The sequence below is a fragment of the Rhincodon typus genome, unplaced genomic scaffold, assembly GCF_021869965.1.
Source record: "Rhincodon typus isolate 14 unplaced genomic scaffold, sRhiTyp1.1 hic_rhity00000675, whole genome shotgun sequence".
NCBI classification, from domain to species: Eukaryota; Metazoa; Chordata; class Chondrichthyes; order Orectolobiformes; family Rhincodontidae; genus Rhincodon; species Rhincodon typus.
The window spans coordinates 11,462-26,310 of NW_025966313.1; the positions used below are offsets into that span (position 1 = coordinate 11,462).

Consider the following 14,849-nt stretch of genomic DNA (forward strand, 5'->3'; position numbering starts at 1 on the left):
TGTTCTTGATTTACAGTATCCGCAGTTCTTTCGGTTTTTATTCACTTGCATGTATGCCGACAGATGTGAGAATGTGAGTATTTTTTAGTTGTTTATATAAATGCATATGTTTAATCAGTGGGTGCATATTTAAATGTATATTCATCTGTGTGTCCAAGCAAATGCTTCTATATTTATGATGTATGCTATAGCATAGATGGATTGAATAGTCAAGGTATTTTTTCTAGGGTGAAGGAGTCCAAAAATAGAGGCTGTAGGTTTAAGTTGAGAGGGGAAACTTTTTCGCACAGAGGGTGGTATGTATATAGAATGAGCTGTCAGAGGAAGTGGTGGGTATGAGTAGCAAGGGTGTAGAGGGATATGGGCCAACTGCAGGCAAATGGGACTAGGTCAGATTGGGATGTTTGGTTGGCACGGACGAGTTGGACTGAAGGGTCTGTTTCTGTGCTGTATGAATCTATATCTACAGGCATATGATGTGTTTGCTATATGCATGTGTTTTCATACTATGATATATCATGGATTTACGCACGTTTATACACATTTTTACATTTGTGCAGACATGCTTGTCCAGCAAAACGCATGGATCCGTACAGACACTATATTCGCGTATACGAGCATTGATGATTATTAATAGTGGCTTGTCTTCGCGCACATGTTTATGCTTTGTTTTGTCATGTTTTGTAATTTGCATGTGTATATATGCATTAACCTGTGAGTAACTGCATGTGTATTTGGGTTTATAATGTAATTTGCATACATAAGTATGCACCTGTATGTACAGCATTTGTCAATGTTAATGTTTTCTGTCATATGTAAGTGCTTTTATTTTAAACGCTATACTTTGAAATGGCTTGAACCTTTTTTTTCTATTATTCATAGTTATACAGCAATGAAACAGACCCTTTGGTTCAACCAGTCCATGCCGAACATAATTCCAAACTAAACTAGTCTCACCTGCCTGCTGCTGGCCCATATCCCTCCAAACCTTTCCTATTCATATTTCCATCCAAATGTCTTTTAAATGTTGTAATTATACCCACATCCAACACTTAATCAGGAAGTTCATTCCACACACAAACTACCCTCTGTGTAAGAAAAAAAGCCTCTATTTTAAACCTCTCTCCTCTCACCTTAAAAATGTGTTCCCTCATCTTAAAACTCCCAATCTTAGGGAAAAGATACCTACCATCAATTCAATCTATACCTCTCATTATTTTATAAACTTCTATCAAGTCACTTCTCAACTTCCTATGCTCTGGTGAAAACTCTCAGCCATTCTTTATAACTCAAACCTTCCATACTCGGTAACATCCTGATAATTCATTAATGGAATTTAGCAGCACTGGCCAAGTCAGCATTCATTGTTTCAATAATTGCTGTTCAGAAAGTGATTGTGAACTGTCTTCTTGAATGACTAATCCTTGGATCCAGTTACACCCACAATACTGTTGGGGAAGGAGTTTCAGATTTTGGTGACAGTGAAGGAACAGCAATAATAGTTGCAGGATGGTACTAAGTCACAGACTTTAAATGTATTCAAGTTGATGTCTGTTTGTATATTTGTATATATGCCTTTGCATATGTATTTGAATGTTCCTGTTTGTATCTGTGCCTGTTTGTTTGTTTTTTAATCTGTGCATGTGTGTGAAATTGGTTGTAGTGTAACTATTTATATACATGCTTGTGTGTAATTGAATTATTTGCATCTGTGCAGAGATGAATGTTTATGCATTTGATGTGCATTTGTGTACTTTTGTCTCTGGGCTGCTAAATCAAAGTGTGCATGTTTGTGTTTATATATCTGCATGTGCACAAGTGTGTATATGTTTGTACACTTTTTACAAAGCTTTGTTTTTATGTGCACTGTTTGCAAATAGTTTGCATGCATGTGATTTTTGTTAGCTTGTGTGAGCATCTGAGTATACAGGTATGGGTGCCTTTTTTTGGTTACTGTGTGTATGTACATATGCATAAAAATCTTGCTGCCTTTACATGCATGTGGGTACCTTTACCTGTCCCCACATGCATGTACAGACATAATATATACATAGTGCATGTTGACATTAACCTGGATCTATATGTGCATGTTTGTGTGTGTATAGAAATCCACATGTATGTTGTGTAGAGATGTTTGTATTTTGTGTGAAAATGAATCTGTGCACAAGTAGAATTTGTGGTTTGGTTTACTGTTTTATTCCTGTCACTGTAATCAGTAGAGGAGGATATGTGTCTCATGGGACTGGGGTTGTCTCAAATTTGGCAGTGCTGGTCTGTAACTTAGATCACTAATTTCAACATATTGCCTTCAGTCACTTGGTACTCAGGCGTTTTTTTTGGTCTTTCACACAATGGGTGTAAGTATTTGGAATATTTTTACAGTTTTTGTCTATCAAGCAAAAATGTATTAATAAATGCATCTCCAAAGCTTGAAATCTAAGGAAGGCCAACATTGTTTCTCTTCCATGAGTGTTGATCATTAGAAGGTTCACATTATTTGTAATCAAAACATAATTTATAGGCTTTCAATTCCAAAATTCAATAATATGGATATTGTAAAATAAGGAAATTATTTCTTCGTACAATTTGAGAAGGGCTTTGAGAAGATAATTCAAGTAAATTAAAACTACAACAGGCATGTGCTCAACTCTGCGATATTGTCATATTTTCCTCCTGTGCTCCAATCTAAATGTAGATTATGAAAATATAAATTTTTGCTCTTCAATACAAATGTTTAAAATGTATCTCTTACTTTTTCAAATAATTTTTTGGTTGGTTTTTAAAATTGGGGGAGGCTGGCTGATAAACATTGCATGTTTGGTTATTTTAAATGCTGTTGATGAATAGGTGAAACAGTGCACAATGCACATGCTAGATCCAATAGTCTGACCTTAAACTAATGTGGTCTGTGTTGTGGTTAAAAATGATCAACCGCAAGATTAAGTAAAAACATTAATGAAAGCATTGAAGGATAAAAGTAAATAAATGATAAATGTAATGTTACTTTTGAGTGTGTAATTTCAAACACAATGTTTTAAAAGTCTTTTCTGGAAAGTAATTTTTTACTTATCATTTTACAAATTGAGACATGAGATTTCTAGTTTGAAAATGACACATGACGTATTCTGTATACTCCTGTATGACAAATTGAATTTTTAAAATCAGTTTTGTAGCTTGTATGCGTGAAGTATGTAATTTGTCTGCATTACATAGTGTAAAGTCTGTATGAAAATCCATGTATGTATATTTCTGCGCATTTGTACACGTTGATTTTTTTTCGCAACAGGCTACTGAAGATGCGCCAACACTTTCCAGTTAAAAGAAAATACCCTTTAATCTGCCGCTTGATTACTATTTGCTATCGAGGTTGTCAGTGATTGATTGTTTTTTTTTCTCCTTACTATTGCAGCATGTTACGGCATTGTGCAAGTACCCACTGGACCGTGGTTTTGTAGAAAATGTGAATCGCAGGAGAGAGCCGCTCGAGTGGTGAGTCCATGACCTTCTGATTTTGCCTTTGGTTTGTGAGAGTTGTATCTCCGATTTAACTGCAGCTTACAACTGCTGCTGACAAACACTAGCAACGACGAGAGAACCTGATATTATCTCTTTAAGTTTCAAAGTGAATATTTACAATAAATTGCTTAACCTCAGTTTGTGGAAATATGGTTGACGGAAATTCTTCGTTTGGAGAAGATGCATGGTGGTATTGTTATGTTTTGAAATGAATTGTGCTGTAGTGTTTTGTAGGTAAATACTATCGACCGAACAGCTCTGCAGTGAGGGATTCAAAACTTAGGCCATAGTTTGTAAAAGGCTAAAATGAAATGACCACTGGCGTAACAACAAAGCTATTGGGATTGCTGGCTGTGACTTGTTCTCTTCCCTTCCCCCTTTATTATGGCTCACGTGCTGGCTTTGCAGAGAATGTGATCTTTTCTATAATTCCCCAGTCGCCTGGTGTCGATTGGTGGAGCAATCACGTCGGGAGCAAAGGACCGTCATCATTGCGTGCTTTCAGTACATGATCAGCGGCCTCCCCAAGTGACGAAAATAAAATATGCGGAAGACTGTGAAGTGCTGCTATTTGCAGTATGTAGGGTAGCGCTTCAACGGCATTCATTTAGCAGAGCTACAAGAGGGAGTTCTTTTTCAAAACCAAAGGATCGCCTTTTCAGTGTGCTTTCTGGGGTGGAAGTTCACTTGCGCTCATTCTATTTCAGTATTGACTCAATAGTGCCTTCAAATTTTCAGTCGTGGGATTCGAAGAGAAAAGCGACTTTTTTTTGTTATTTTTGGTTGGTCGAGTTTTTATTGCCCCGAAGTTGTAGGAATTTGAATATTGCTTTTTTTAAGCCTCTTCATGAGAATGGCTTCGCCTGAAGGTTACTTTTGTGGGGACGGCGAATGCCTTTAATTTTGGCACTGGTGTATTAGCAGATTTTCTCGGAAAGCAAAGTAATGAACGTTTTGTTAAGTTGTGTTGCTGTTAGAGGTATTTGCGTGTGCTTCACAAGCTGAATGCACAAATTGTTAGTTTCAGGGTAGAAACGGTAGAGCAAGTGACATGTTCAGCACAGTTGGGGGTGAAATAAGTGGAACATGCTAATTTACAACGCTATGCGTACAGAGTGAGGTCTTATTGAAGTATGCGAGGTTGGACGTTTGAATCGGAACCGATTTCAGTAAATGACAGATACTAGGTGACTTAATTGATTGCGATTAATTCTACCGACAGTACAGCTTGGCAGCGAACGCCAATAGTTTACATATGGTATAGAATAGTGTCCTTGTTTATTTTTGTACCTTTCTTTTTCCAAGAAATGTGAACTTTGTCCTCATAAGGATGGCGCTCTCAAGAGGACCGACAACGGAGGTAAGTTGCTTTGTTTTAACAGACAAAATTGACTTGTGTTGACTACGTTTTTATATTTTTGTGCATATTACAAACGGCGTGTTTAGTGATAGTTGTATGATCACTGCATCATTATACTCAGAAGCAGAAGTAGGCCATTCAGCCCATCGATTTTGCTTTTTTTAAATTCATTCGTTGGATTTGGGTATTGTTGGCTGGCCAGCATTTACTGCCGCCCCTAGTTCGCCTTGAGAAGGCGATAGTACTCTGCTCGTGGTTTTTCTGTTAATGGGAATAAACATTGCTTTGTCAATAGGCACGACGGATTTTAGTTGGGATTAGATGCTGTTTTAGCAAGTATAAAAGGCTTTAGTCTGATTTATTACCTTGGAGTTTTAAATTCACATTTTTTCTGAAACGATTTTGCATTTGGTTAGATTCAAAGTCATGAGTGAACATGTTTGTAGGTTTGTAAAGGTATATTGTAATTCAGAAGCTGAATATTGGTTTGAAATAATTAGAAGAAATTTGTATGTTTGACATGTTATCGAGGTTATATTCGCGTTGCAGAGGGTAGCCGGGATTTTGTACGGATCAATCTGATAGTTTGGCATCCCTCTCGTGTTTTGTGCTTCTCATTCGTAGACATTAGATCAAAAACTCAAGTGATTTGTAGGTCTGTTGTCAGTGTTGTAGTTATTCATGCAGGAATAATTTTTAAAAATGTTTTCCGAAAAACGATTGTGAATATTTTGAAAATTAGACTCCATCTAGTGGCTGATTTTAGGTGAAATTTATTTCGATTTGTGCTTCTGCGTAGGCTGATTTTATAAAATGTAGTTTGCATGTGAATGTGCGAGAGGGAGAGCAGTTTAAATGCTTGTAATCAACATATGAAATTAGACAGTGAAATTACTTAGCTGTACAACTTCTAAAATAGTCTACCTCATTGGAAGTGGGCTTTAATAGAAGTCTAAATTAGAGATCCAACCTCTTTGTCATGTATTTTGTTTTTGGAACACGCTTAAAATACAGTTCACATCTGAAGAATTAATTTGTTGGAATTTACTTGCTGTTTTTATTAGGCATTTCTCAATAGAACCATGGATGACTAAAAAGGGATTCTCAAAACTGGATCAGTTTTTAATTAGTGCATTGAATTATGTTTTTTAAAAAGCAACTCCTAAATACAACTAACTGTAAGTTTGATTTAATCAAATTGAATGTCATTTCTGGGATCTAGTTAAACTAAATTGTTGGTCCCTTTAGTAGCTTGATGAGTAAAGAATATGTTCATATTGTGATGTCATAACATTTGGACCCAAAGGTCCTTGTTTAATTCCTGACTAAATAAACGATGTGGACTACTGTAGCAGCCGACCTCTGCAAGAAAACAATACTGCTTGTTGATTATCCAGTGAAGTTACCTGTTCTAAATTGTTTATGGACTTAGGGTGAAGACTGGATCAAGGCAGTAGTTTGGCATTTTTCAAAACTCAAACTCCAAAAATAAGTGAGTTAGTGGAGAACTGCTGATGTTTGTTTTACAGCATCTCAGCACAAGTAATTCTTGATGAATGATAAAATCATTACATAATTTTTAAAAACTCATTCATGGGATGAGGGCATCGCTGGCTAGCCAGCATTTATTGCCCATCCTTCATTGCCCAGAGGGCAGTTGAGTCAACCACATTGCTGTGGGTTTGGAGTCACATGTAGGCCAGACCAGATAAGGATGGCATTTTTCTTTCATAAAGGACATTAGTGAACCAGATGGGTTTTTCCGACAATCGACAATGGATTCACGGTCATTGTGAGATTCTTCATTCCAGATATTTATTGAATTCAAATTCCACCATCTGCCGTAGTGGGATTCAAACTCAAGTCCCCAGAATGTTATCTGGGTCTCTTGATTAACAGTCCAGCAATAATACCACTAGGCCATTGCCTTCCAACATATAATGTAAGGAGGTCAACTTGCCCATCATATCTACGTTGGCGCTGTGCAATAGCATGGCCAATTTGGCTCTCTGATTCTTTGCTGTAGTTCTGTTCTTGTTCAGATAATCATCCAGTTGGCTTTTGGAAGCTTCAATTGGTTTGGTTCCCCCATTTGTGAGCAGTGTATTCCAAATCCTCATCAGTGAGTTTTTTTAATGAGGTTTCTCCTCATGTTGCGTTTGGTTCTTTTTCTGTTGACCTTGAATCCATACACTGGTTCTTATGCCTTCTACCAATGAGTGCAGCTTCTCCATATCTAATCTGTCCAAACATTTTTGTGATTTTTATATGCCTCCAGCTAAATTTCTCAGCCTCCTTTTCTTTAAGTAGAACAGTTCTAGCTTCTCCAATATGTCATATACTAAAGTCTGTCATCACTGAAATAATTTCTTTAAACACTTTTATGTGCTTTCTGATCTCCATTTCCTAAAGTGTGGTGCTGAAAATTCAAAACTCAGAACTCAAGTTGAGGTCAAACAGCATTTTATAAATGTCCGCAATAACTTCCTTACTTTTGGGTGTAACCATGTGTTTGATTTAAAACAAAGCTTTGGAATCCTGTAAGTTGGAGGTGTGGACCTAATCACTTGTTTTTCGTTTCCTTGTTCCATTCTGACAAGCATTGACTTTTTTTGGGTTTGCTCAGTGAGTTTATCTGTTAGGTAAACTTAGTGAGTTAGGAGAGCAAACAGGCCAATTCTAAAACAATTGTGTTAGTTATAGATATACAGTGGCATATTAATTCAAGCAATAAGTGCTCATGTGATGTGATCATGAATAGGATGTGTCAAATTAGGTTTTTAAGTGTTGCTTTTGGCTAGGATTTGAACATGCAGTTCAGTTGCATTAAATGGGAATAAACATAAGGTTGCTGCTGAGGCCTTTAAGACCATTAAATAAGGGAGCAGAATTTGTCTGCTCCATCATTTGATATGTTTCTCAACCCCATTTTACTGTTTTCTCTCTAACTTTTGATCCCCTCATCAAGAGCCTATCTTTCTCAATCTTAAATACAATTAATGTTTAGGCCTGCCAAGCATTCTGTGGCAATGAGTTCCACAAATTAACCAGCTCTGCAGGGTCATGCCTTCACTTTGATTCTGTGCTCTTAGGTCTCTCCCACCATTGGAAACATCCTCTCCATGTCCACGCTATCCAGGCATCTCAGTATACTGTAAGCTTCAATCAGCTACTGCCCCCTAACTAAACTCCATTGAATACAGAGTTAAAGCCCACAACTGCTCCTCCATATCATAAGCTCTTCATCCCTGGAATCATTCTTGTGATCCTCCTCTGGAACCCCCCCCAAGGCTATCCTTCCTTAGATATGGAGCCCAAAACTGTTCTCTATATTCCGAATGTGGTCTGACCAGAGCTTTATACACTCTTAGCAGTACATCCCCACTCATAAATTCTAGCTTACTTGAAATGAGTGCTAACATTACATTTGCCTTCTTAACTGTCAACTGACCCCACATGTTAACCTTTTGTGATTCCTGAACCAGTACTAAGTCCCTTGTACTTCAGATTTCTGAAGCTTTTCCCCATTTAGAAAATAGACTGTGCCTGTAGTTTTCCTACTGATGTTCATAATCTCTCACTTTCCAACATTGTATTCCATCTGCCACTTCTTACGCCACTCTCCAAGCCTGCCTTAGCCCCTCTGCATGCTCCCAGCCTCCTCAAAACTACCTCTCCCTCCACCTACCTTTTGCATAACCTGCAAACTTAGTAACTTAGCTAGGAGGAGGCGATGGCCTAGTGGTATTATTGCTGGACTGTTAGTCCAGAGAATGTTCTGGGACCCTGGATCAAATCCCACTGGAATTTGAATTCAATACAAATCTGGAATTAAGAGTCTAATAATGACTATTGAATCCATTGCCGATTGTCAGAAAAACCCTTCTGGTTCATTAATGTCCTTTAGGAAAGGAAACTGCCATTCTTACCTGGTCTGGCCTGCTTATGACTCCAGACCCTCATCAATGTGGTTGACTAGACAATAAATGCTGGTCTAGCCAGTGATGCCCTCATCCCATGAATGAATAAAATTAACAATGCCTCAGTTCCTTTATTCAGATTGTTAATGTATGATGTGAATAGTCGTGGTCCTAACACTGACTCCAGAACTTCACCGGTCACCGTCATCCTAAAAAAGACCCTTTCCCCTCTATCTCTTCTGTCTTCAGTCAATCCTGTATCCATGCCCATGCCTTGCCTCTAACAATTTTGCTAGTATTTGGAACATATTACTTTATCTGTGCACTAGCTACTTTATAATGTATAGCTTGCTAAACAAGACTGATCACTTATGTTTGAAGAGTGTTCCATTAATTATTGGATATAACTGGATATGCATATGTACAATGGTATGGTAGTTCACTTCTTGCTCCTTTCTTGTTTGGTTATTGTGATTTATGCCTCTTGAAAATGAAGCTCTCCAGACATCTGCAAGATTTATAGTTTAAATTTACCCACCTCCATTTTAAAAGTCCCAGTTGCAAGTTGACTTCAACTAAGAAGTTATAGTGTATAACCAAGCATAACTTGAATTAATAAATGTATTTTATGATTGTTTTTGCAGCAATTTCAAAGGAGTTAGTGAAATAGTGTTTCTCATTGCTTTATACTGCTATAGGGAATTAACAGAATTAAAGTGTGAGAATGTTCATTTATATGGTGGTGTGACTGTGGCAGTTTCAGGAATGTTTGCTTTTAGCATAACTGTCTATTGTCTTCATCACTTAAGCCACTTAAATCTATAAACAAATTTAATTAAATCTTTTTCCCTCATTATTTGTAAGGTACACTTATGATATTTACTTTGTAAGAGATTGTATTACGAGAGTTCTGCAGAATTTGAGATTGTAAAGCACAAACTGCTTGGAGTCACCTATTAGCCAGTGCAAAACTGCTAGATCTGTTAGGAGCTGTAACTTGGAAGACCTATTCTCAATAGGTCTTTTGGTGTCAGTGAATGCATATAGACTTCTAACCATACGAATCAAGATCAGAAGTAGGCCGCTCAACCTCTTGAGCTACTCTGCTTACTATTTTTAAAGATTTGGCTTGGGATGACTTTCTCTTGTTTGCTGCTCTGCCACATAAAATCCCATAGCCAGAATCTCATTGTCTGTTAGTGATTTATCAGCAGGTTACCCACAAGCATGTGTGTTAACAGGAGAGAAGCTGTACCTATCTGCACACCCGACAGCCCTGAATCAGCTGGCATTATGCACAGACCAGTGCTGGGCATCACATGCCAACCAATGATCCCTAATGCTTGGGTATTGTTACATTTACGAGGGTAATTCTGACTTGAAGGTGATCAGTCATAATTGCAAACATGTAACATCGCACTACTTAGCTCCTAAACCAAGCATGTCAAATGTTTAAACGTGTGCTTCCTCTTGTACTGAACAGGATTACTATTGCAATAACACATTGGTAGGGTAAAATGATGGTAATTTAATGATGTGTTAAACCTAATCCCAGCTCACATTGTCTATTGGTGGGTGAATAATTCAACGATAGGTAAGTTTTGCTTCATAATGACAGAAAGCTAACGTTGAAGGATCAAAAAGTGATTTCACTATGAATACGTGGCAGCCGCAAGCCAGTTATTCCTGTGGTACGTTTTATAGCACCTACTTTAAAACATAAAAGATTAACAGGATTGTGAGACTCTGTTTTGTATGTACTTGTACTGAAAATCAGGAACAAGTGAACTTTTGCTCTTCTGCATGGAACAAATGTGGCTCCCTGAGCTCTCCTTAGGACACCTGCATTACAGATTGGTTATTGTACCATTCTAGTCAAACTCCTCACCTGCTACTGTCCTTGGAGCAGACCATGCCCAGTCACCTGGGCACTTCTGACCGGAAGTGAGAGCCTCATAGGCTTTATCTCCTTACCTCCTCAGCTAAGCGTTATCTTGTGGGCAGAATTTGTCTTCCAGAAGCCTGGCAATATCATAATAAAAAGGTATATTGCTGGGAACTTATTTTTCTGGCCACTTAGAGGAGCTCCACCTGTACTGTATGTTAGACAATTTTTTGAAGTTTTATCTGACGTCAAAGTTCATAGGCTTGAGTTACTTTGTGTCAGTCAGTCTGTCTGCAACAGTGACAGCTTTCCTGAACTCTTGGCTTTGTTGTCTAAGTTTTTAGAATCCTTGTCCTTGGACTTTGCTCTGCCGTAGATGGTTCGTATGGTTAGCATGATGAGTAGCTGATACGTGTCTGGGTGGTTCTAAAGTTGGTCTCAACTTCAGTCTGTATAGTTTGTTTTTAGTTGGGATGCTCCTAACGGTATGTTTAGTCTCGGAACATTTGAATGGAAACTATTGTGGTTTTGTGTTCCTGATCAGTATCCAATGATCCTTGTTGGGAGTCTGTGTATAAAGACACAAATAAAGACAGTACAGCATAACCCCTGCGATTCAGAATGCTTGGGACCGGATTATTTCTGGATTATAGAATGACATCGAATGACTAATCACAAGTCTGAGAATGGAAACGTGGGTACAAATGTTTACCTGAAAACACAATATAGTGATGAAACATTATAACGCAGTAAAAAGAATTGTTTTGCCTATCCAAAGACTTGACCATCAGAAAAGAAAATTGCCTAATTTCTTTTTAAGAGGGTGACCCTTAATTTTTACACAATAACCCCCAGTTCTAAATTCTCCCATAAGAGGAGATATCCTCTCTAGATTTACCCTGTCAAGACCCTTCACAATTTCGTGTTACAATCAAATTGTCTCTTGTTTTTCCCAACTCAGCAGATTCAAGCATAGCCTGTTCAACTTTTAAACATGAGACAACCAGACCATCCCAGGAATTAGTCCAGTAAAACAATACAGTGCACAGTACTCCAGCTCTGATCTTACTGGTGTGCTGCATAATTGAAGTGTAATCTCCCTACTTTTGTATTGAATTCTGCTCATAATAAGTAATGTTCTGTTAACTTTCTTGCTGTATCTTTGTAGGAGTCATGCATAAGGGTACCAGATTTGACAACCATACCTTCCATTCCTTTTATTCAAGTCAGTTAAAGAAATTATAAACAGCTGTGGGCCCTGCACTGATCCCTATGGCACACGACTCACTACATTTGGTTGACCTGAAAAAAACCAAATTGCATTTACTTTCTGTTAGCCAACCAATCTTCTCTCTGGGCCAATATGCTACTGCTTACGTCATGACCTTTTTGTTTTCTGCAATAACCTTTATCAAATGCCTTTGGGCATCCACCAGTTCTCCTTTATCTGCACCACATGTTAACTCTTTCAGTATGTGGATGTACTTACTAGAGAAGGAACAAAACTTGCCCTGTTTTATTTCCCAAGAGCAGGTCAAGTGACTGAGGTGTCAGTGGGGGAGCACTTTGGGGCAAGTGAGCATAATTCTATTAGTTTTAAAATAGCTACAGAAAAGGTTAGTCCTGATCTAAAAGTCAGAGTTCTAAATTGGAGGAAGGCCAATTTTGATGGCATTTGGCAAGAACTTTCAAAAGTAGATTGGGGCTGATGTTCGCAGGTAAAGGGGCGGCTGGAAAGTGGGATGCCTTCAAAAATCAGATAACAAGAGTCCAGGGACAGTATGTCCCTGCTTGGGTGAAGGGCAAAGCTGCTTGATTTAGGGAATGCTGGATGACTAGAGAAATTGAGGTTCTGGTCAAGAATAAGAAGGAAGCATGTGTCAGATGTAGATAGCAAGGATCGAGTGAATCCCCAGAGGAGTATATGGGGCTGTAGGAGTACACTTAAGAGGGAACTCAAGAGGGCAAAAAGGGGACATGACATAGCTTTGATCCAACTTCTTGATAGAAACATTGAAGCATAGAAGATAGGAGTAGGAGGAGGCTTCATCGCTTCAAGCCCGTTCCGCCATTCTTAGCAATCGTGGCTGATCATCCAACCCAATTGCCTAATCCTGCTTTCCCTCCATAAACTTTGATCCCATTCGCCCCAAGTGCTATATCAAGTTGCCTCTTGAATACGTTCAATGTTTTGACATCAACTACTTCCTGTGGTAATGAATTCCACAGGCTCACCACTCTTTGGGTGAAAAAATGTCTCCCCATCTCCATCCTAAATCATCTACCCCGAATCCTCATACTGTGACCCCTGATTTTGGACACATCCACAATTGGGAACATCCTCCCTACATCTACCCTGTCCAGTCCCTGTTAGAATTTTATAACTCTCTATGAGATCCCCTCCCCCCGTTCATCTGAACTCCTGCGAAAACAATTCTAACCTAGTCAATCTCTCCTCATACGTCAGACCCGCCATCCCCGGAATCCGCCTGGTAAACCTTGCTGCAATCCCTCAAGAGCAAGTGCATTCTTCCTCAGAAAAGGAGACCAAAATTGCACACAATATTCCAGGTGTGGTCTCACCAAGGCCCTATCCAACTGTAACAACACATCCTTGCTCCTGAAGTCAACCTCTCACAACGAAGGCCAACGTACCATTTGCCTTCTTTACTGCCTGCTGCCCCTGCACGCGTACCTTCAGCGATTGGTGCACAAGGATGCCCAGGTCCCGCTGCACGCTCCCCTCTCCCAATTTACAGCCATTCAGGTAGTAATCTGCCTTTTTGTTATTCACTTCAGAAGCAAAAACCTCACATTTATCCAAATTATACTGCATCTGCCACTGATTTGCCCACTCATCCAACCTATTGAGAGAGATTCTAAATTAACCTCGTCCCATTTGCCAGCATTTAGCCCATAACCCTCTTAAACCTTTCATATTCAAGTATCCATCTAGATGCCTTTTAGCTGTTTAAAACTGGAGTAATCTTTTTACTGAAGCTAGATTTGAACCAGGAACCATGACGACTTAGTAAACCACCAGACCACCATAGCTGATATTTATCGAAACTCAACGATCTGTTTTTTTTTTAAATTTCTGTCTGTCTCTCCAATTTTGTCTTATTTAAATTTTTTGGTCATTCTTGTCTTTAATAATTTGCCCAAACTTCTGACCTACCACTGTCTTTGCACAACATCTTTAATGTTTCTAGTCAACCTCAAATGGTCAGTCTGTCTGCTGGAACATATCTACTCTGAAATATCCCCTTAAGTGCCTGCCACTGCATCTGTGTTGACCTATCCTTTCACCCAATTTGCCATTTCACTTCTGACAGCTCTGTATTCATGCCCTTGAATGCCATTTTGAAATTTTAAAAATCAGTCTTGAATCTAGACCCCTGTTCCTCAAACAAAATGCAATTTCAATCATATTATGGTTGCTGCAAACTAGGGGTGCATTCACAGAGATCATTAATCTTGTCTCATTGCACAATAACTACTGTTGCTTGCTGTCTGGTCAGCTCCAGAGCATGCTGTTTTAAGAAACTGTCATGAAAACATTCCATGAAGTGCTCGTCTAGGCTACCTTTTATCCCTTTGACTTTTCCAGTTGATATGCATATTAATGACTTTTATGATTATCACTTTACTTTTCTAACACACTCTCATTGTGCTTTCCTGATATTTGGTTACTGTTAGGGGTTACTGTACACCACTCTTACAAATGAACTTTTGCCTTCATTGTTGTACGCTAGAAGATAACTGTACTTAGAGTCCAAGTCCAGGTTTTTGGTGAGGGCTTTATTTCTGTTGACCATATTGCATGAAATTCTCACACCACTACTAGCTTCTCATTTTATACAGAAGTGCCCCTTATGCCAGTTGGGTCTGCACCAACAAAATACTCTAATTCTACACAAGTCCCACTTTCTAGTACTTGGCTCATGGCCTTGAATGTTATGACATTTTAAAGGTTGTGAGGTTTCCAACCTTGGTTACCCTCCAAGGCAGTGCCTTCCGGATTCCCACCACCCTCAGTGGAAGGAAATTTCCTCAAATTCCCTCTTAAACCTTTCAGCTTAAAATTATGCTCCTTGTTATTGACCTTTCAACTGAGGGAAACTTTCTGTTCACGCCCTTCAAAGTCAACTTCCTAGTGTGCTGCCAT

General features: G+C 38.7%; 1 protein-coding gene across 1 annotated transcript in view; it reads left to right on the top strand.

Moving 5' to 3' along the window:
* LOC125488397 (protein AF-10-like) overlaps positions 1–4,876 on the top strand; it is a gene marked incomplete at its 3' end in the record, with an annotated part of 11,495 nt that extends 6,619 nt beyond the window's left edge. The window contains exons 2-3 of the mRNA XM_048621452.1: positions 3,410–3,489; positions 4,822–4,876. Coding sequence (XP_048477409.1) covers positions 3,410–3,489; positions 4,822–4,876 — 135 coding nt within the window. The remainder of the gene's footprint in view (positions 1–3,409; positions 3,490–4,821) is intronic.
* Between the last annotated feature and the right edge of the window lie 9,973 nt (positions 4,877–14,849).